The sequence below is a fragment of the Anas platyrhynchos genome, chromosome 15, assembly GCF_047663525.1.
Source record: "Anas platyrhynchos isolate ZD024472 breed Pekin duck chromosome 15, IASCAAS_PekinDuck_T2T, whole genome shotgun sequence".
In the NCBI taxonomy this organism is placed as follows: Eukaryota; Metazoa; Chordata; class Aves; order Anseriformes; family Anatidae; genus Anas; species Anas platyrhynchos.
This window is the reverse complement of record NC_092601.1, coordinates 5656439-5677385: the sequence shown is the minus strand read 5'-3', so window position 1 is coordinate 5677385 and position 20947 is coordinate 5656439. Positions and strand designations below refer to the sequence as shown.

General features: G+C 34.0%; 1 protein-coding gene across 40 annotated transcripts in view; it reads right to left on the bottom strand.

The window, feature by feature from the left end:
• The window catches only part of RBFOX1 (RNA binding fox-1 homolog 1), an 895957-nt gene that overhangs the window by 100204 nt on the left and 774806 nt on the right, over positions 1-20947 (bottom strand). For all 40 annotated transcript variants that reach the window (XM_038186799.2, XM_072023682.1, XM_072023681.1 and 37 more), the window contains 4 exons: positions 12572-12715; positions 9704-9757; positions 3423-3515; positions 1582-1642 (listed from right to left, as the gene is read on the bottom strand). In XM_038186799.2, coding sequence (XP_038042727.1) covers positions 1582-1642; positions 3423-3515; positions 9704-9757; positions 12572-12715 — 352 coding nt within the window. The remainder of the gene's footprint in view (positions 1-1581; positions 1643-3422; positions 3516-9703; positions 9758-12571; positions 12716-20947) is intronic.

Sequence of the window (20947 nt, the reverse complement as noted above, 5' to 3'; positions counted from 1 at the left end):
ACAAATTTTAATTGTTTCAATTTTGGATATAAATAAATACAATGCATGACCCAAGAATCTTCCCCAAAACCATACTCCTAAAATCTCATATCTCTACTTTCAGCATTGGACGTGTTGATATGTAATGTGATATTTGATAATTAGCTGTGTTTTAGCCTTGATGTAATATGAATACAAATATGAATACATCATCATTTATAACAAAACTACTTTTATATTTTTATCATCACAATATAGCAGAATAAGTTCTTAGTACATACCATTTAGTTAATTTAGCTCCCTATTGCAGCAAAATCTTGTTATGTGATCCAGTCAAGCTTCATGTCTCTTTTGTTAGATTCACTGAGATGTTTTAAAAGGCATTAATAATGAAGGAGATTTTCCCATCTGGATCATTTGACAATTTACAAACAAAATTTACAAATAAATTTACAAACAAGATGAGGAAGAAAACAGTTTCTGAGAAAGCATGAGGAATTTCAAGAGCCTTCTTCTCCAGATCATTATAACTTGCTCAATTATCACGTCAAGTGAAAGCCATCACTTTATTTTCACCATGATAAGAAAAAATTACAACTAACTAAAAAATAAAGCCACTGTTTGCCATAGTTTTTAGTAAAACCTCACTAATGAGTGCTCAAATATAGAAAATATTTCAAAATGGAAAAGAGTCTAAGCTAACTGTGGAAATCTTTATATATGTATGTGCAGATTTCATCTGTTTTCTAATGGATGGGAAAAGCTAAATTAAATTGGAAAGTAAATAATTACTGCTACACATTCTAGTAAATCTGGAAAATGTAATTGCAATTCAATTCAATTGATATATTATTGTTTGACATTGAGTTAGGAACTTGTTAGCATTTTTTGAACTAGCAAATGCAAATAACTTCTGGAGCACATGATAAAACACTGCCAGAGAAAACATTTTTAAAATGTGTTGTCTCCAACTCCCTCAAATATCTATAGATTATATTTTTATCATTAATATACTAAATTATACCAACCTGTTAGGTCAGTATTAGAATAACCTTTTAAAGTAACTTGCAATTTAGATTTTTTCCGTGGAAAAGATTACAAGCTGCCCTTTACTCCTAACAAAGTGTGGAAGGGAGGTACAGAAGGGATCTTTGCCTAGATGAGTGCCTCAGTAACAAAAAGTACCTCATGCCTGACAGAGACATTCTTCTTGCTGGCCTCCGTCACCCAAGCAAAACTGAATCCTCTGATTAGTTCATTCATCACAACATCAGCACTGCACAAAGCTAGAAGAGAATAATGCCTCCCTACCAGGTATATTTTCTTATAAAAAAGCCACTGTTGTTAAACACTCAGATTCTCATCAGACAAAATGATGCATGCTATGTCCATACCTGTGAATTAGCAGAAGTCTATGGGGATGGAAATTAAACCTAGCCGTAACATGTTTCCTTACTGGCTCATTGGACAAAGGCTGAGCCCAAGAAGTTGCAGGGGATGCAGACTGTGACAATTCATGAGTAGATGACTACCCATCCACCAGAAAAATGAGATTTCACATGCATAAACAAACAAAAAAACACTGAGATCTCATGCACTTACCATTCGTGTAAGGGTTGACGGTCTTTTTATTTGTCATTACACGTGCTGTTGCATTATTTACCTAAGCACATAGAAAACTGGATTAGAAAGGGTTACAGGAAGGGTCTGTTATATTATTAAATGCATGCATTATTACTGCCATTAGTCATGTAAAAAAAAAAAAAAGCAATTTAATTTATAGAAGGCAACAGGTGCATAACAAAATCATACTATTTATAATTACATTTACTTTCATAACCATTTTAACTTACAAATCATTTCAATAAAGCAACGTCATATCATTTAAACTTTAATAAAAAGACATTAAAAGCAAATTAAAAGGTATTGCATAATTTAAGACTTAAGAGCATGCTTGTATTCCATGATAACACTGATACAATAAATATTCAAAACAGAAAGAAAGATTATATGAAAGAACATGCAGTGGAGTAGAAGGGAAAGAGACAAGGTACAAGGAAACAAAGAAAATGTCCAAAAAAAAAAAAAAAAAGGACAAACGAATTTTAGCAGTGTGCAACATAACCCTTTAGAAGAGAAGTACCATTGGAAAAGCAACATCTAGCATTCAACACTTGGAACAAGAGCCTTTTTCATTGCAAGAATTAACAAAATCATTCAAGCTTTAAAATCACAGCTAACAAAAGGATAAAAAGAGGGTGCATTATTTAACACAATATGGAGTTAACAATCTGAGTAAGATGTGCACGAAGTCATATCCTCAATCCAATCAGTGCCTCCCAGGCTTGCTTAAAACGTACACTCAATTACAGGCGTACCAATATAGAAAAAAATGTAGCATCAAGAAAACTTAATACAACAAGTCAAAAAAATTCACGTGGTATTAGCGCTAAATACGTGAAACGGCAGATGGACTTCTCCACTTACCATTCAGCACCATCGCCAGCATGGGTATGTATACAGTTACCATGGTTACTGAGAGTTTGGTGAGGGCCCTAAGCGCTACCGTCGAAGGGGGAAAATGAAAAGGCAAAATATGCAACATCTTACTCAAAAGACGACAGCATTTTCAATTGGTATTTTTTTTTTTATTCTAACAAATACAATTGAGGCAGTATTGAAGGGGATCCAGTGGTACCAAAAAGCATTTCTGTTGTTGTTGGTTGTTTTTTTTTAATACATATGACAGGGTCAGGCCACCCAGCCAAAGTAGGCTGATGGATTCATTAAAAATGAAATCTTAAAATTGGTCGGTCTCTAGTCTGTCTTTGTTTCTCTTTCTTATGCATCTTTTGGATGCTTCTTTCCCAATCTGATTTTTTGAAAGCCACTGTGGATCCCACATCAACCCTGCAGCAAAAAGAAAAAAAAAAAAAAAAAAGAAACCAAACCAAACAAGAAAGAACAAAGAAAAGATAAAAACCCAAAACCAAACCAACTAAAAAAAAAAATGAAAAAAAAAACCTTCTTTTGTTGTTTTTGTTTTGTCTGTCACAGCTTTGTTTTGTTGTTGTTGTTCTCAATTTATTTGTTGTTATTGGCTGTTTTTTTTTGTTTGTTTGTTTTTTTTTAGAATCTACTGCACCCATTGATTTACAAAATATCCAAAATAGTAAGTTCAAAATGCTAAAGCTTTCATTTTGTTCAATTTTCATCCACCTTTCAGCAATAATGATAATTATAATAATAATTACAAAAGAAATAATAATAAAAAAACCCAAGTAAGGCCAGATTCTCTCTCTTTATATATAAATATATATATAAACAACGGGAAGGGAAAAGGGGAGCACACAGAAGACACCAATGATGCATCTGAAACAACAAATGAGAGTGAAGCAGACATTTATAAAAAAGATGAAAAGGAAAATATTTTGAACATGCACCTCGATTTTACGGCCCTCTACCACGGTGCCGTGTAATTTCTCCCTCGCCCTGTCCGCATCAGCACTATTTTCGAAAGTTACGAAACCAAATCCCTGCATGCAGGAGGGAGAAGGGGGGAAAACAACATGCACATTATTATTTCAGTCAATGACCACTTGTTTGCTTATGTTCTCTCTCTTTAATTTAATATTTTCTTGTCCTTGCTTCATTTCTGTAACATGCAAATTAGAAAAATTATAATTGTATTGAGATGTGCAATAAATAAGCGACAAATGTGAACAATTTTTTTCTGTCATCAGTTACATAATACCCTCTGAGAAATTCAAAGAATGATACCAAAAATACCTTTCTACGTGTCTCTACAGAGGAAAATAAATCTAACAATAAGAAAATGAAATTAAAAAAAAAATTACAGTGTCTTCACAGAGAAAAAAATGAACTAATGAGAAAAGAAAATGAACCACATTTTAACAACATGCAGATATCTCAACAAAATAAATAAACATGTGCACAGAATTCAACACTGAATGTCAATATACTCTAAAAACAATGCCTACTTAATCATGCTGTTGTGATCATAAGAAACATTGTTCCCATGCAACACTAGGGTAACTTAAACTTTTGTCAAACTATACAGCCTTTACTTATTTTTTTTATAAAAGAAAAAAGAAAAGAAAACCTCCAACAAAACAAAAATACTTTTAGAATAAAAATATAAACTTCCTTGTATTAACAGATCAAAAAAAAATCACATGATGTGAATAGAAAAAGAAACTTTGATAAAGAAATAAAAATGAAAACATTTTGAGTAACTTTAACTGGTTCATTTACTGTTTATGTATTGTACTTTCCACATGCAACTGGTAAAACTCCAGAATCCCATGTTAGTGGCACAGGAGCATATTCAACTAATATGAAATTCTGCTCAGGACAAATACTTCTCTTTATAGCATTAGGCTAAACACATATTTCCAGCCCTAGTAAAATTCTTTTATTTTTATTTTTTTCCTGCGCTAAATTAAACTAAACATCATTTACAAATATAAATATACATGTATATATATTAAAATCAGACATTAAAAAAGCATTTTAGAAACATACACCAACCCTTTGAATTAATTCTTACATTAGCACTACAATGCATGCTTTCTTGAATTTTTCTGAACAAATAAGCTTTTATAATCCTTGGTGTTTCATAACACGAAACATTTGCTATGAAGCTATATGTGTCCACTTCTATAAAGAAAGACATTGCTGCAAGTATTTGAAGTCCCACTAAAACCTTTTTCGTTGCTTTTACTTTAGGTTGAAGTATGAATTAAGGTCTTACTTTTGTTTTATCGCTCAACAATAAGCCACGCATCATATCTCCTCAAGCTTTATCCTTCCTTTCACCCTCCTCTTTCTGCAGTCCATTCAATAAATGTTGTCGTCAGTATTCAACCACTTACTTTCAGTGTTTCTACCTATTATTTACACAGTGACTGAAAAAAGAGGAAGGAATGGAAGATATTTGCACTTTTTCAAGGCAAAACTAAGTATTAACAACATGCACTGATAAAAACAATGAATATGAACTACAAAATTAATTCATGGACAAAGTATTTTAATCAGGATCATTGGTATATTGGTATATTGGTATTTGCATTATTTTATTTTATTTACTAGAAGAACACAATGATGCATGCCAGTTTATACAATAGGAAGAGACTTTTTTTTTTTGTACATAGCATTTTTTGTTCCATGCTCTTCAAAATATTTTAAACTTGTTGTCTTTGTTTTGTTTTATTTCGTTTTGTTTTTCTCTTCTTTCCTTTTAAAGGCCCACTGAATGCTGAGCTCACGAGTACTCTAACAACATTATCAAAACACTTGACTCCACTCTGCCCTCCACAATTTTAGGACAAAGCCACGATCTCCTCTCTTATCATCAGACACCAAGCACATAGCTCTCTTTTCCCCAAAAATACCAGGAGTATTCAAGAGAAAGTTCCCCTCCTCAGTACTAATCCTATGTTTCAGATGCCTGCATAGGCTTTTCTGCATATAGCCCTTCAGGCTCGATGGGCCTTTGGGTAACCTGATCTAGTGGGAGGTGTGGCATGGGGTTGGAAGTAGATGATCTATAAGGCCCCTTCCGACCCAAATCATTCTATGGTTTTCTGTGGTTCTTGTATCTAAAAAAATCCTCAACTTTAAACTTTTATTCACCCTTTAATTGTCTCCTCCCATCTAAAAAGATTTTTTTTTTCTTTTCTGCTAAGAAAATTTCACAGCAGAAACCATCACTGAAGCCATCAATGCATCAAGCCTAGTTCTGCACAATTCCTCAAATTCTATTTGTTCTTTTCTCCCCTCCCTGCTGAACTGTCACCCTTCCAGAACAGCCAGCAAGGAACATTTGGTGGAATATGTTTACAAAATTTTACAATCAGTCTTACTAGCTCACAGTGCTGCCAGTTAAATTTTTTTCAAACAACTGAATGGAAAGATAAAAACCTAATTATATTTAAAAATTGGAAAGAGGTACAAAGTGGAGCTACGAGCCAAGATAAGACAAGAACTTCAAAGATTATGAAAAGAACACTTGTAATTTTTTAATTTCTTATGTTTTACTTATTCTTATAATTCTATTTAAGATTTTTTTTATGCAAATGTTTAATTTTACATAGCTGACACAGAAACTAAATCAGACAGCACATATTCATTCACCCCATATTTAAATAGTTAGACAAACAAATGAGCATGTATTTTAAAAGCAGCTGATTCAACAGTTACTTTGGCTTAGCATACTATATATTTTATTAACCCGTAATGTAGATTTCTACGTTTTATTTTTAAAGTCTGTCAAATGACTTATTAGTAGCCAAGTAGTCAAAAAGGTTTTGTTTTAATTTGTGAGGTGCATTGGAGCTCTTGTTATTTGAAGAAAGAGTTGCTAATATAATATATGTCAAATATATATATAATATATATAATGTATATAATATAATATATACCAATACATACATGTACACACAGATTTATGTAAGTATATATTAAGTACATAGCCATGCAGAGCATTAATTTGGAACTTTAATAATAATAATAATAACAACAACAAAAAAGCTACTTGATGTTCCTGTATCTTTGCAACTGTGCCCAACAGACAAAACCAATGCACAGCTCCGTGGAGAGCTACTGATGCCCAGAGTGTGGGCAGGTTGGTCAAGGAAGCACATGCAGTGTTAAAACAGAGATTAGCTTTAAAATGAGCACAGAAATGTAAGTTATATATCAAATTGTCCTTCCAAGATGACTAGTAAATGCAGAGAATGGTAAGAAAAGAGAGGTGAAGAAAGGCCTTTCTTAGTTTGCCATCTTTGAGCACTGAAAGGGTTGTTAGACATTGGAACAGGCTGCCCAGGGAAGTGGTGGAGTCACCATCCCTGGAAGTCTTCAAAAGACGTTTAGATGTAGAGCTTAGGGATATGGTTTAGTGGGGACTGTTAGTGTTAGGTTAGAGGTTGGACTCGATGATCTTGAGGTCTCTTCCAACCTAGAAATTCTGTGATTCTGTGATTCTGTGAAATGTTCCACAGATAACAAAATACAAGTTGGCTGTAGCAGTTTCTGCAAAGCAACAGGTACTTAAGCAGCAAAGTTGTTTTTTGGTGATTGGAAACTGTTCCACATTTTTGGTATTCCATGTACTTCTTTCTAAAAATATTGCAGATTGCCACACACAAAAATCACCATGCTCTACTTTTGGCTTGACATAATAGCAGAATTACCACAGGTTTTTAATGTTACCTTAATCAACAGAGAACTAACATAAGTTATACTAAGGTATAACTTATTTTTTAACACAGTTTGCAAGATCTACACTAAAGCATTACTGACCTTCTTGATTTCATAAAAAGAAGTTTCAAAAATCATGAGTTGACACGTGATTCTAGGAAAATTACCTTTATTATTATTATGCCCCAAATCAAACAAATTTGTAGTATGAAATTGGTATTAGTATCTTAGAGTTAAAAAAAATATTTTCATTTGTAATTTTTTTAAAATATTTAGTGCTGTATGGTAATGCTATTTGAATCTGAAATTTAATTTTTCTCTAATACTATGGTAAGAAAAAGAGTTTACTGCTGTTATTTTTGCAGGAATCTGTTCAAATATTAATTGTTGGAGTCAAAAGAAATGAACAACAATAACAAAATCTAGAAATGCTTCTATGCCAAACTGCATCTTGAAACAAATTTGTATTTTGATCCTGGAAACTTTTGTAGCTATACTTAGTTTGAAGCCACTTAGGAGTCTTTTTAGTTTTGGTGGAATTGCAGTTTTGTAAAAACAGATAAGCACCATCAGGAATGGGATGTTAAATGAGGTGCATCTTAAATCCTACAGAGTAACTTATACTGATGAGATGATGAAGAAACAAAAAAAAAAAAAAAAAAAAAAAAAAGGAAAAAACACACACACACAACCATATTTCTGTTACTCCTAATGCTGTTTTTGTTTTCAGTTTATTTAATTGAGAGAAGGTCAGAGTACCTCTGTAAATTAGAATACTATGCAGATATACCTGAGCTAACTCAAAACAAGACAAGAAGCAGTATACATAAACAAAGAGATATATCTCAGAATTGTTTTATTTATTGTTGTTTATTTATTGTTTCAGTTGCTTATTCAGAGGCAGCTTGAGCATTGGATTCTTAGAACTATTTCATAATAGGTCTGAAAGTCTCTAGCACAAAATGTGTAACAGGTAGTGATGTTACAGAACTCCATAGAAAAATCTCTTGCTTGTAACACAAAGCACTGACATATTTTCACTACTGTAGGATGTAGGATGTAGTGAAAAACCCCAGTTTAGAAATGTCCCCCAACCACTCAAAAAGCTTAAACTTATGCAGTGTGATGCAGGCATGGTGGTTAGAAGTCAGACAGAACCAAGTGAAGTGTGGGATGTCATAATGTAATTTGAAATTTATAAAAAGATAAAATGATGTGGTAGGAACAGGTTCTGGACAATCAACATTTTTATTTTTATTTTCAAAAACTACAGAACAGCTATTACGTAATGATAATGAATTGCAGCCAATACAGAAGATCTGCCACTGTCTATGAATAAGCCACATTGTTAGCCACTAAATTCCACAAGTTTTGATTGCTAACTGAAAAACAAATAAATGTTCCAAATGTTTTTGGACTGGTAGGCTAGGGTACTAAGGAATGAATGTAAGAATAATTTTGAAATATAAACCAGAAAATTTGAGCTATTCCATAGAGAGGAAGAGGAAGAAACAGTGAGCGGTGGCTTTAAATTTATAATTTAAATACTCACACCTAAAAGGAAAAGAATAACAAAAGAATTAAAATATATCTGATATAAGAGATTATAATATCTATGGTTCACCTTAAAAAAAAAAAAAAAGACTGACTATGGTATTTTTATAGCAGGAAAATAATTCTAGTACTAGTAATAAACCATATATGAGTTGCAGGAAGACTGAAACAATGCTAGTCAAATATTATAATTTTCTTCCATGGGAGAAACAGGAAAAAGGTAACACACATATGCCATATGCATAAACCCTTATAATGCAGCTTATATCATAGGTGAAGCATACTAGGAAACTAGAAACAGTTTTGAACCAGGTAATGACAATAATGTTGGCATAACTATTCTGTCTTGATTTATTTCTTAAATATCCAGAAAATTGTATGCGTTTAAGTCAATGTAAATTTCAGAAAAAAAAAATCTTTGTAATACTACAAGAACTTCTTTTATCAAATAAATGTTAAAACAGATTTTATTCAAAGGGTTGGTGTACTGAAGCTTTTACTAAAGAGGAAAACATCTGCACTTAAATCTTCTGGAACAATCATATTTTCTCACTTAATTACTGAAGAAGATTGTTATTAGGTATTACTACCATCTTTCAGTTTAATAGAAAAAAAGTGCACTAATACAAACCTGCCTAAAAATATCTGTAAGCATGGACTCATCTTATAAAATAAACAAGGCAGTTATCATTGGAGAATAAAGAAAGCAGAAATAACATTCCTATAAAACAGATGACAGTCTGGAATAGTTAAAATTACCCCCTTTAAAAGATACAAAATGAGTCCAATGATTTTCCTTCTGCTTTGGAAACTAAATGACAAGTCAGAAGATGTTTCCACTAACATGGAGTTTCAGATGTTATTTTTACAGCAGTGCAGTTGTTTCCTTTTTCTTATATGAAATATTAAAAAAAAAAAAAAATCTTGGGTGAATTAAACTGCTTACCTTTGAGCCTCGCTCATTAAAAATAATTTCAACATCTAAGATTTTACCAAATTGCTGCAAAGAAATAGAAAATTAACATGAAAAAAGATAACTTCAATGCTTTATCATATAAAGTACAAATGTTTGTTTCAGAAATTGATGCACCATATCACAAAGTTAAAGAAATATAAAATGAAAGACAATCAAGCACCAGAAAAGACACACTGAAGAGTAGCCAAATCAATATTAAATGTCATTATACTTGTCATGATCATTCCACATACTAATTTATGAACTTTAAATTCAATGAGATGTTCTGACAAAGAGGATATCATCACTAAATTGTAAACAGTAAATTGAAAGTCCCAATTTTGTTTTGGTTTTGTTTTGTCTTTTCATATATTAGGTTACTTTCTGGTGATTCATCCAGTCCAGCTGCCATCACCAATTGTTTTAAATGTAATATGCTGTAGAGTTAATTTGATTATAGTACAATAAAACATCACTAAGAAGACAGGATTAATGGCCACATGAACATTGTCGCCCTCTGGTCATCCTATCCTCTAAAGGACATTTGTTTCAGAAAACTTTTTGCAGTTGCTTCCCAGAACAGGTAAAGGAGTTTGGTTTCATCTAATTCTTGTAAAGCAGAAGTAACTAAGTGGGAGTTTTGTCAGTGGCTTGTTGAAAATAATGGATATGCCTTGTTGAAAAGGTACGTCCATTATTCCCTACCTAATTCTTGTCATCCTAGAAGGTAGTTTGGAAAACTAGAATGGATACTTATGTGTTGATGGTTTTTTCTCCCACAGAATTGCACTTTATTATAATGTTTACAGTAACTATTATTTACCTTCCAATAGCATTCACAATCATCTAGGCATTGTTCATGCACACAAAACTTGACCACAGTTGCTGTCCTAAAGAAAAAGGCTCTGTTGGACTTGTCTCAGTAAGAGAATAATGTTTGACTCAGGCAGTGTTTAGTTAGAGCACTTTCAGAGATGGCACATTCTGCGATGTGACACTCTAATATATCAGTGGGTCATTTCTGTTGTTTCTTATATCATTAACATGCTGTATAGATCAGTGTTAACACTGACAAATGACACAAATAATGATTAAACAAAAAGGCAGAAATTAGAGGCAGGCAAATGAAGAAAAATCTATCAACAGACCAAGGAACTGCAGTCTTTTAAGATGTACTCCAGTCTTTTAAGATATAACAAACACTTATAGGACAGAAAGAACAGCATTCCTTTTCTGCCTTATTAAAGTGTTTCAACTTAGTTATGAAAATCAACTATCATTTCTTGTCCCTTGTCTTAATTTCTGTTCTTGTATTCACCATCTAATTAACTAATATTTTAACTACTTTAACCTCTAAGCAGACAATGACTTAATGTTTAAACAATCCTCCTCTGCTGTATTCAAATCAATGTTAAAAAATATATATATCTGCCATGTGCATAACGTGTTCAAGATGTAGCATTACAATTTCATTTCAGATATCTAATTAAACTCACACTTCCAGAAATTTAATTTTTATATCAAGTCAGAAGCTAAAAGTTTATTGTTGTCAAGTCATTATAAAGCTGGAAATCTCCAGTCATCCTTCAGTTTTATTCTTTTGAGACCTAAGACATAGAAATATTGAAAATAAATGTAGTTTTTGTTCATTTATGAATTTCAAAAATCCCTAAAAAATACTTTCCTTTAATGTACTTTAAAATAAAATCCATCTATTTTAAGTGGTTTGTTTAATTTAAAGAAATTTGCATTTTTCCCCTCTAGAGGGTTGTTATGCCTTCTACTATTTTGCTGATGAGTTGTAAGCTGCATTTAGGGGAGGTTACTTGCAGCAAGTCATATATGGTAACACAGTCACCTGCATTACCCAGTGCCATACTAGGAATTTTTTTTTCCAGTGAATGTTTTCCTCATTTCATACAAATAAAAGCTGAAAACGTCTTAACACACAAAGGTATTAGAAGAATTTAAGTCTGAACTGAACATGAGAGAGCAAGAGAAGGATAGTGGCAGGCAGTATTAATGCTATTCCATATAAGATGAACTGTAACAAAGAGACCTAAATTTTAGTAAGAAAGAAGAAAGCAAGAGGAACACAAATACTAAAGAGTACTAGCCTGGAAAAGGAAAATCTGGGTTCTAATAGCTGCTCAAGTACTATTTCTAGATTGTATTTAGTGAGTTTTCAAAAATAAACCTAACAGTTCTTGGAGCAGGGAGAAGAAACCAGGTCTAACCTCTCCATGGTTATGAGCCTAGAACTGATGGCACGTATGAGACTTGTGAAACAGCCAATGCACATGAAGGTAGCTGATGGCCTGAGCAAAAGCAAAAATTGAGAGACTTAGAGAAATACACTGATAAAAAATTTAGAAGCCTATAGATCTATAATACTTATGAGGGGGTAGGTCAAGATTCCTACTCCCAGAGTTCTTGCTTAAAACCAGCCCATGTCTCACTTCTATAGATTCCGTTCTCTTGCTCATGAGGTCAAATGTTGAATATTTTACATCATACTGTCCAAAATCAATAAATACAGGAATATAAATCCTGATGAATACAGCAGGAATATATACTCATTTAATATCTTAAGACAACATAGTTAGCTTTTTTGAATGAAATGTAAAACTACACAATACATAGACTACACCAATCTGTATCACATATGGTAGAATCGGTAGAATTTCTTTTCCCAACTATGATTGGCAAATGTATTGTTATAAATATATGGAAAGAAAATCATCACTGAAAATGGTTAAACAACCTAAATCAGAGAGATCTCTAACAATATTGCCTATAATATTAAGTACCTATTGCAATGCAAATATAAAAAAGCATAAATAAAGCATGAGTACTTACACCAAACATTTGTCTAAGATCTGGATCACGGAATCGGAATGGTATATTTGAGACGTGAAGCCGTTTTGGCTGTGATTTGTTTTCTGTGTTTTCAGAAGATTGTGTCTGTTGCTGGCCATCGGTCTGTGCTGCATCTTCTGTCTGCTAAAAGGATAAAGGAAAACAATGTAAAGCATGCTGCAAGTGTTTCTAAATAAAATGGTGGGCTGAAATTCTCAAAAAAATTACTGAAAATGATTTTTCATTTTCACTCCGACAAAGGTTCTGAAGGATAACAGAAGTTGAAATAGATAATTCAAAATTCAAATCCCTTTCTTTATCTATCTCAATACTGTGTGATTTTAGTGATATTTTTAATACATATTTGGAATATGCCAGGGAATAGGTAGGATATTATTTTCAATGTTGTTTTCCTAAGCTATTGCTAAATAATTAATAAATACGTCTCCCTATACTGTAAGACTGTTGAAATCTCTTTAATGGAAATGGAAAAACAAATGGAAAAAAATGGATCTCCATATCCAAATAACAGACAATTTGTAGTAGCAAGCTATGCACTTTCAAATCAGATTAGCACTTTCATTCAGAGACTACTGGGACTTCTACACAGGAGGTAGGTAACACATCACATCCTAGTTGCCATTGCCTAAGCAATGCTAATAGGCACCAGAGGATCATTTTGTCTATATAAATGGTCACCATTACAGAAAAGGGCTTGAGTTGTGAAAGAGAATAGAAGTATAATCAGTAGCAAAGGTTGCCTAAGATAAAAGTGAAACCCAGAAACAAAGTTTTACAGATTTTCTCTCTCACCAGAATAAGAACATAACATGGTAGTTCTTAGGGGGACTGTTCCCTAGATTTAAAATACTACTTTATGACTGAAGGATGTTGTGTGCATTATAATTTTAGAAACAAAATCATAAAAACCTAGAAAGATTAGGAAAAAAATAGGAACTCTTTCATTTGAAATGTAAAAACTAAACAACATTGGTTTATCAGTATATTATAGAAATCTCTGGGCTGCACTCCTTAATGATATCATACAGTGACTGTGTATGCAGTACTCTTTCAATCACTGTGTGTGCAGTACTCTTTCACTAGTACAAGGTTTTGTATAGGTATGTTAAAACAACAGTTTTCTTTTGTGCTGGTAGAAAAAAATAGGGAAAATAAAATACATTGATGAAACCACAAGGATCATCTTACAACTGCTACTCTATTTTCTCTACCCTTCCTTTCCCTTCTGACCATATTCTTCTTCCAAGTATTCATTTTTTCCTTGTGTTCTAATGTTACAATTCCATTTCTATTTCAGTCTTTTTTTTATTAAAAAAAAATATTAAAAAAATATTAAAAATTTTTATTAAGAATTTTTTTTTTATTAAAAAAAAAATCTCCCATTTCCTGTTAGTATCAAATTTATTTTTAGGGACAACAGTTTAGGCAAAGTAAAAATGATTATATAAAATAAACCTTACCAATTCTAGTACCAATAGGCCTGTTAAGAAGGAAGTAAAAGAACTCAAACAGAAAATATTTACATCAGCAATGAGTACATATCAACTTAATGCTAGCAAATTCAACATCATCATCACCCATCATTATCTCCAGTAAACATGTTCTCAATTTCAAAGGACAAACATCTAGTTTCCTGCATTACTTATGCTGAATCAAGAGTTGAACAGTGCTCTCTAAAGTCATCTCATTCAGGCTCAGTCACTGACCTATTTCAGTGCCAGCAATAGGAGTAGCTCAGACAACTGGGGACAGTTCTAATCGTGGCCCCTACACTTATAATGGGGCATGATAAAAATAGGAAAGAGTGATCAGTGTACCGCAGGTCTGTTCTTCCAGCAACAATGTTGATTTATGTGTTTACCAAAAGAAAATTGTATAAGATCTTCAGTCCAGGATGAGGTTCAATGCATATTTTCTTCACTCACAAAAACGTCCCTCTTTGCTGGGTTAAAAACTTGCTGGATGGCTGGGCCCAGAGCATAGTGGTGGATGGAGTGAAATCCAACTGGCAACTGGTCACCAGGGGTGTTCCCCAGGGGTTGGGGCCCATCCTCTTTAATATCTTATTGATGAGTTGGATGAGCGAATTGAGTGCACCCTCAGCAAGTTTACAGATGACACCAAGTTGGAGGGAAGTGTCGATCTGCTGGAGAGTAGGAAAGCCCTGCAGAGGGACCTGAACAGGATGGGTTGATGGGCAGAGGCCAATGGGATGAGGTTCAACATGGCTAAGTGCTGGGTCTGGGTCCTGCACTTTGGCCACAACAAGCCCATGCAACATGATAGGCTTTGGGCACAGTGGCTGGAAAGTTGTGCAGAGGAAAAGGACCTGGGGGTGCTCACCTGAACATGAGCCGGTAGTGTGCCCAGGTGGCCAAGCAGCCCAACGTTATCCTGGCTTGTATCAGGAATAGTGCAGCCAGCAGGACTGGGGGGTGGTCATCCCCTTGTACTCTGCTCTGGTGAGGCCTCACCTTGAGAGCTGTGTTCAGTTTTGGGCCCCTCAGAACAAGAAAGACATCGAGGCACTGGAGCATGTCCAGAGAAGGGCTACGAAGCTGGTGAAGGGCCTGGAACACAAGTCCTGTGAGAAGCGGCTCAGGGAACTGGGGGTGTTTGGTCTGGAGAAGAAGAGGCTCAGGGGAGGCCTCATTGCTCTCTGCAACTACCTGAAAGGGAGGTGTGGGGAGCTGGGGGGTCAGCCTCTTCTCACAGGTAATTAGCAATAGGACTAGAGGGAATGGCCTCAAGTTGCAGCAGGGGAGGTTCAGGTTGGAAATTAAGAGATATTTCTTCTTAGAAAGAGCAGTCAGGCGTTGGAATGGGTTGCCCAGGGAAGTGGTGGAGTCACCATCCCTGGAGGTGTTTAAGGAAAGGTTGGACCCTTAGGGACATGGTTTAGCGGGTGACATTGGTAGTAGGGTGACAGTTGGACCAGATAATCTTGGAGGTCTTTTCCAACCTTAATGATTCTATGATTCTATGATTATACTGCAGTTTCTCTTCCTTCCTTTGAAGTAAGATAACTAGGTGTGATATACAAACTGAATCACTGAAAGAATCCCAGTTAAGTAATTTTGAGGCTTTATTTAATCTTGCCTCTTCTGCAGTGATCCAATTTACAGTGTAGTTCTGTGAATTACTGAATGCCAGTTGCTTAATAGAGTCAGAGGTGGTAAGAGTTTACTGATGGGAGACATAGGCTTGCAACTGCCCTGGCATCAACAACTGAGGTCCCTATGATTTTTGCAAAAGTATTGATTCACCAGTAATATCTACATTTCACACTATATGATGGTACTGATACACAAATGCAAACTTTTACATGCACTAAAGAATTTTCAAGTGATTCAAGTGTAAAACTGAGTCTTGATCTGCTATTGCCTCAACTCACAGGCAACAACAAACTAAACAGTTCATCCTTAAGTATTTCTCATAATTTAAATAATAAAGCTGGAATATAGCTGTTGAGAGAGGAAAAAAGAATTCATATTAATCTCTTGCTATGACATCTAAAGCCAACTAAAATTTCAAATTAAGATTTTAGAAAATTGATCAGTCCATAAACACCACACTTTCCACCTTCAGACCTTTAAAGGAGAGAAATATGAAGGAAATTCAGTGTGGGGGGGGGTGAGGAACTGGAAAATTCTTGAATACAACACTCAGGAAAAAATTAAGGTCAATTAGATTAATCTGAAGAGAATTAAAGAATTCTGAAGGTGGAGTTCAGCTTCAGGAACAAAGGGTGCCCTGGGAAGAAATTATATAATCAGCATACTGTATAAATGCAAATTGAAAAAAGTAATTTCTGTTCATGATATGAGAAACAAGGAGTGGAGAAGTTGAACCATGCATTATTAACATACCAAAACATTAAGAGCAACTTCTGTATTGAGAAGTTTGACATATTATCAAAAAAAAGCCAGAGAGGTTTCTGAAGATGACACTAAATGTGTCAAACCCATTTACCTGGGTAAATCCAGATACTGTAAGATCCCCACCCATCACCCCCACCCCCACAGCCTGAAATTTAGAGTTCTAGTGAAGAACATCTCAGAGTTTGGGCACTTCAGAAAGTCACTATCATCAAAGATATGTAAATGTCTTTAAAGAGGTCTGTGGTAAAATTAACATAGCTAAAATGCTTACAATGTATTATAAGGCTTGATATTACAATAGTGTCTTTACAAAATGTGTCACCTTCCAGAAATGTACATATGGGCCAAGAAAATCTGGAGAAGGATAACTGCAAATTGAAATTGAAATATGAAACTTACAAGAAAACTTCCAAGTAACACCAAGGAGGTAAACAGATGTAGGACAGAGGATACAGCCAGAATTTTGCAGTCACAGAAAGGAAAATTTCAAAGCCCTGTGGACTTGAAGAGCTAGAATGCAATTTACCTTACACATAAATAATGCATTTCAATATAGAATTTTCATTGCTAGAAGAGATAAAACCTATGTTTGATATTTCTTTAAAAATTAATTGAAGTTAGTATGTAAGATATTAGCCTCACTACATCCCTGCAGTCTTATATGCAATCAGTGCAGGTCCTGATCCATTAAGGGTTTGGTCTCTTTCAGTACCTTCCCTAATTCAATTAAGCAAATTAGTATGCATTATGCAAAACAAATAAATAAATAAAGTGCCTATTCTTTAACATTGAACAGAAATTGAACAAAAGACAATATAGTCTGTGATTTTTCCACGCTACCTCACATTTTAAGTATAAAGTTGCATCAGTTATCTTCAGATATCAACAAGCTATGAATTTAACTTTGTGAAGAGGCCACAATTCATAAACCAATTATTCAACACATTTTACTACTGAAACTATCTATCTCCTGTCACCAGTTCTAAACAGTTGCATCAGAGCCATTTCTCTAAAGATCTTCTAAAACCATCACAAGAGAAACATGTTTTTTAAACAGTAATCTTACAGAGATAGCTTAGAAAAGAGTTTTTGAATCTCAAGTGTAATTGCCAGATTTGCTTAATGAAAGTTATTTAAAAGATAATTAAATGTTTTATCTCATACCCACATAGCCAATAAGCTATGCCAGGCTTTTTGACAACATGAATTGACAACATCATTGAAATGTGTCTTTCAAGAAAGAAAGTCAAAAACAAATCTCATCAGTGAGATAGGGTAAAAAAACATTTGAGCTATTATTGATGGTCATAACATAAATCCACCATTAGAATCACACGGTCACAGATTTTGTTTCTTTCAATCACAGACTTCTTGGATGCATAAAGCCACAATGCTATCTGAGCAAAAGTGGTCAGAGATCATCTGGAAGGATAAAGGTCAGAGCCATTTAGTGGCATTTTTCCTTTTGTAAAGCTGTAGTTATTATTTACGTTCTTTTATTTATTAAACAGAAAAAACTCCAAATAAAGCAATAACACTATGATGTTAGTGTACCAATAACTTTCAGGAAGAGTAAATGGTAAACCTGGCTAGAATTTCTTGATTTCATCCTGTAAAATGATTTCATCATTTTATCTGTATCTGTGTCAACTGAAATTTTAAAACTGAAGTTTTTCAATTCAGACAAGTCATTGGAGTCAAAATTATGGAACTAAGCACCAGTGCCTTCTATCTCCAGCAGTGACAAGAAGATGCAGTTGCCATCTGTGGAATTACATCTTCTATAACGTCAGGCTTTATTTTATGAAGACAGCATTTATCGTTCAGTATTAAAGAACATTCAACATTTGTTGTTGTTTGTTTGCTTGCTTTTAAATGTTGGTTTTTTTTTTTTTTTTTTTTTTTTTTCCTTAAAACTATAGTGCTAGAAAAGTGTTTAAGGAATCACTTACTTATCCCTTTCATCAAGGCAAAATTAGTATCTGCTGAAATGTCTTGGATAGGCCTGGAGGGTCAAATCCACCAGTTTAAAGATTTTCAGTGACAGATGTTCCACAGGCCAATTTGCGAGTCTAATCCACTGCTTCACTTTTCCCACTGTCTTACTGGAGTTTTAAAATATTATTTCTTCTCTTATACACCATACATATGGAGGAGTAATTAGGACTATTCCCCTCAGAGACATCTTCTTCCTGACAGCTATGGTAAGGTGTTTTTTTTCATCCTTGGCGCCACATTCACAAAAATTCTGACCACACATTTTTCTCATTTGCATCTTTTCAAACTGGTCTGTGTCCTTCTTTCAACAGGTGCCTTATTTTACCCACAGTGTTCTAGTTTAGGCCTTAGTTTTGCAGCTTAAAACGTACAGGTAGTATCAGATATTTTCAGTATATATTTCTGTTATACATACCAGGTGGTCCCTGCTTTTCTTTGTGTGTGCACCCATTGGTTGATTTTATTTTTTTTTTCCTTTTCAACAGGATGACATTTTAAATTCATATACAACCTGCAACTATTATAATCTTTTATGGAACTACTAACCAGTGATTTTTTTCAAGCCATAGCTGGGTAGTGTGGAAGCACCTCACATTTGATGTTTTTGAATAGTGACTTATTTTTTTTCAGACAATCCCTCCAATTTATCAAGATTATTTTGAATTCTAATTCTATCCTGCAATGTACTCAGAGTCCTACCCAGCTTGGTATTCTTGTAAATTTAATAAGTATACACTCCATCATTCAGAGCATTAATGAAACTATTGAATAACCCTGAGTCACCACAAACCCCTGCAGAACTCCTTTTAATAAGTCTTATTTAAAATCTCAATAAATCACGTTTTTGATAGTGTAATACTTAAATACCTTTTCTTGTTTTGCACCTGGCATATTGCAATTGTATGTTTACTGTATTTCCCAGCTTGTGTATAATAATGTATTGGGTGACACAGTCAAAGCCTTATGAAAAGTTCAATGTTACATGTAAGGGTCTAAAAGGCCATTGTAGAAATAAAAGAATATCTTTTCAAAAAATCCATGGTGATGGCTATTCTTCTTGTTCTTCCAAGTGTTAAAAATACAATGTTTATTAACTTTTTGAGTATTTTCAAAGGACGGAAACTCACATGACAGCATATCCCTTTGGTCTATATAACCAACACTTCTCTTTCCATCCTTTTTAAAAACAAGCATTATATTTACTATTACAGTTCTCCAATACCTCTACTCATTCTCCAAAAGGTGACAAAGACAGACAGACATTAATGGCTCCAAAATATCATCTAAAATTTGGAAGTTAATTAGAAACAGTTTACTGGGAAAACAAACAATCAAAAAACCTAAACTATCTTGCCTGAATATTCTCTAACTGGTTTCTTTCCTCTTTGAGGTGGACAGATTTTTCTGACACTTGGGAAATTATTTAATAAATGCGTGGCTGAGGCTGACTTCTACAGTGAGCAACCATGCAAAGAAGAAAGGTGCTCTTACCCTTTGCATGAACATTGACTTTTACAGATTACAGATTTTACAGATATTACAGATTCTTTGCATCCTAGCATTAACAATCGTGGCTCAAATCCCCTCATGAAGAACCATCCTCCTGCTTGCTTTCTGTAGATTTAGTCCCAAAACTCACCATCTGCATATTCTCAAATGACAGTCTGGTTACAGAAGGCATGAAATCCCGTGATATCCCTATTAATCATGAGTTCGGTACTATGGACTTGACCACCAAATACCCACTCAAGGTTTCATCCACTGTATCTTACCACCTGGTTGTCTATGAAAATTTTCACAGGCAAGAGGTTCTTTTTTCCTCTAATGGTTATCATGAGCTATTAATGGTCTCCTTTAGTCATTACCATAGACAAAGCACCCCCTTGAATTAGAAAGGAACCATTCCTTTCTTGCTTGCTCTTCCTAATCAAAATAACAACTTTATTTTTGGTGACCTATATTTTTTGCAGGTATGACTTTTGAAGATTCAGACACCTTTTTTTTTTTTTTTTTTTTTTTTTAATTACACATTATTCCCTTCTATTGTGACATCCTTGGTCACAATGGCATTATGTGAGCGCAGCATGGACCAGTGTGGTCACAACTGGTAGGCACGGACACAACCAGCACAGTGCTCTTTACACAGCATCAGTAAATCCCCTGAAAAGAGATTGTTTCCATTTGTAGTGCCTGAGGTATCAAATTTACATGACTGTGAAGTTCCTAAACATTTCTAGAACCACACATCATGCTTCATAACTGTCAAGAATATATATATATTAAAAAAAAAAATTAAAAATCCAGTGTGCAACAGGTCAAATCATTTGAAAAGAAATTGTTTTTCTAAACAGGTACAGCAAGGAGTAAAATACACTTGGGTCTGAAAGCACAGATGGTACTGACCCTTTGTGCTAAAAGTAATCAATGGTAACAGTAGTTCTCACCACGATTGAAAATTACTACTTTTTCATATGCA